Below are 2,308 nucleotides of genomic sequence, written 5' to 3'. Positions count from 1 at the left end.
ATAATTATTTATCTTTCTTTATTGAACCCTAACATGGCATATGTGGTAGTTAGTTATTTACGGTCCAAACCCTCACATACTTATTTCTTCATAGCCGCAAGCCTCCGGTGTTTTCACTTTGCTTTGTTTTTCTATTTAATTTGTAATATTATTGGAGACTTGTGTCTTTAAAATTTAGTTTGTACTTTGTATTTTCAATATTTTGTAATATTATTCGAAAACTTGGTGATTATTTATTTATTTCAATTTGATATGTTGAAGAAAATGGTTTATCCCGAACTGTACCGGAATCACACCAGAAATATGGTTTACCCGAATAAATGATTTAACTAAACTGAATACTGAATCCGGTTTGCAAAAGACTAAACCATTTAAAAGGAGTTGAATTAGGTTTTGCCTGTAGCTGCACATTCCTAATCATACTCATTAGTAAAGATGGTCATTGGTATATAGCCACGTCGACATCCACCAATTTTTTTTATATGATTCTCCACTCTCTAAGCAAAGCCAATTGTAGTGATGAGTCAAGTGATATATTTATTTCAAACGGTTTTCTCTGATGTCTGCAAAAATGGCTAGCTTCAAAGCTGCCTAGTGTTACCATGAATTGGTGGGCCCCGTCTTTCTAACAATGCCAAGTGGGCATTACTGGTAGTGATTGAGAGAAGGCAAAAGCAGGAGTTGATGAGATCAACGCTCAAAGTTGCCTTATAAAACCCTCTCAGGAATTTGTGCCCACAGTCTTTTGATACCACTCTTTTAACAAACTGTGCATCACACAGAGACTAGTTTTGTTTGTTTCTCTAACCAATCCCACCACCTTTACATAAACATTTTTTGCTCTTGTGTTTTTTTACAGATCACACTGCTCTTCTTTGTGAAACAGAAGATGTCTTCTTCTACCTTCAATTCTCCCATTGCTGCATCTGGTTATGTTGGCTTAGCAACCAGCCCTGCGAAAATTTTCCCAGCTAAAGACTCTATCGGATGGACCAAGAAAACTGTCTCCAATGGTTCAAGAACTTGCTGCATGAAGGTGATGCGATCTAACAAACCCGAGTGCCCAAGCACCCAAAATTTCCTTTTCCTTGAGTTTGGTTCTCCAATCTGCATACTCTGCTAATCTTTTTCCTTTTTGCAGACATGGAATCCGATCAACAACAAGAAGTTTGAGACTTTATCTTACCTCCCACCACTCTCTGATGATTCAATTGCAAAGGAGATTGACTACATGCTCAAGAAGGGCTGGATCCCTTGCCTTGAGTTTGATGAGGTCAGTTAGTTTCCAAATGTTTCCAACTGCAACTCTTCATCTACTTACTAAACTGGACATGTATGATGAATTAGACTATTGATGTTTAAAAAATACCAAGTAACACCAATCACTGGCTTCAGATCATTTAATCCAACCGAGTGTCTGTTAGTACACTGCAACCATCGCCAGATATTTTTCGCGTTCGTCTCTAGCATTCAATACATGAGTAGTGTTGCAAGTTTTGATATCTGATGGTTTTATATATGAATGGAAGGTGGGTTATGTTCAAAGGGAGAATAGCAGGATGCCAGGGTACTATGATGGGAGATATTGGACATTGTGGAAGTTACCCATGTTTGGTTGCACTGACCCTTCTCTGGTGCTCAATGAAATCCAAGAGTGCAAGGAAAGGTTCCCAAATGCTTATATACGCTGTGTAGCATTTGACAACCAGAAGCAGGGCCAGTGCATGGCCTTCATCATTCAGAAGCCAAACTCCCCCGCCGCCACCAGTACTTGAAAGGCACGATGCCTTGTGCTTTCCAAGCACTCAGTTTTCTTTCCAATTCTACATTCTCGCAGTTTTCTTCTTTTTCCTGTGGTATGTAGAAGAAGGTTGTAATATGTAGTTGTAGTCTCCTGTTTTTGGAAGTAAAATAAGAAACTTGGTTATAATAAACGCATCGCCTTTGTTTGTGTGGTGATTCCTCTGCCTTCCCTCTTTCAAAAGATTGGATTAAGTGCACTATAGTTTGAAGAGGTTCAAAGCAGGAGCAAGGTCTTGAACATCAGTAAGCAGGATAGTGCTCCTGCATTTCCAAAGTAGAACAAAATACTCCATAGTCCAGGACATTAACCAACCAAGCTCTACTCAAATTCTAGATTCCAGCAAATACATATTAAAACTGTCGAACAAATTTACGTGCTATCTCAACGAGGCAAATGGGACAGTTCGGACACCTGAACAGCCACTTATGAATTATGACTACAAATGCATTGTTTATGCACAACAGGCAAGCAACGGAATCAACAACGTGAAGGCTACGATCACAG

At 39.1% G+C, this 2,308-nt stretch overlaps 1 protein-coding gene across 1 annotated transcript; it reads left to right on the top strand.

Annotated features, from left to right (window-relative positions):
• Window positions 1–798: 798 nt before the first annotated feature.
• LOC126791046 (ribulose bisphosphate carboxylase small subunit, chloroplastic 3-like) lies at window positions 799–1,959 on the top strand. Its single transcript, XM_050517442.1, has 3 exons — window positions 799–1,036; window positions 1,142–1,273; window positions 1,530–1,959. Exons 1-3 carry the CDS (start codon window positions 890–892, stop codon window positions 1,773–1,775), a joined length of 525 nt encoding a protein of 174 aa, XP_050373399.1. The 5' UTR covers window positions 799–889; the 3' UTR covers window positions 1,776–1,959.
• Window positions 1,960–2,308: the final 349 nt, after the last annotated feature.

Source organism: Argentina anserina, chromosome 4 (genome assembly GCF_933775445.1).
Source record: "Argentina anserina chromosome 4, drPotAnse1.1, whole genome shotgun sequence".
In the NCBI taxonomy this organism is placed as follows: Eukaryota; Viridiplantae; Streptophyta; class Magnoliopsida; order Rosales; family Rosaceae; genus Argentina; species Argentina anserina.
The sequence above is the reverse complement of the archived record's forward strand: the minus strand, read 5'-3'. Positions and strand labels throughout refer to the sequence as shown.

Bases quoted from the DNA above. Each gene is read 5' to 3' on its own strand.
- LOC126791046 (XM_050517442.1), top strand. From the start codon at position 890: ATGTCTTCTTCTACCTTCAATTCTCCCATTGCTGCATCTGGTTATGTT. The intron at 1,037-1,141 runs GTGATGCGATCT...TCCTTTTTGCAG, and splicing joins CAAGAACTTGCTGCATGAAG to ACATGGAATCCGATCAACAA. The intron at 1,274-1,529 runs GTCAGTTAGTTT...TATGAATGGAAG, and splicing joins CTTGCCTTGAGTTTGATGAG to GTGGGTTATGTTCAAAGGGA.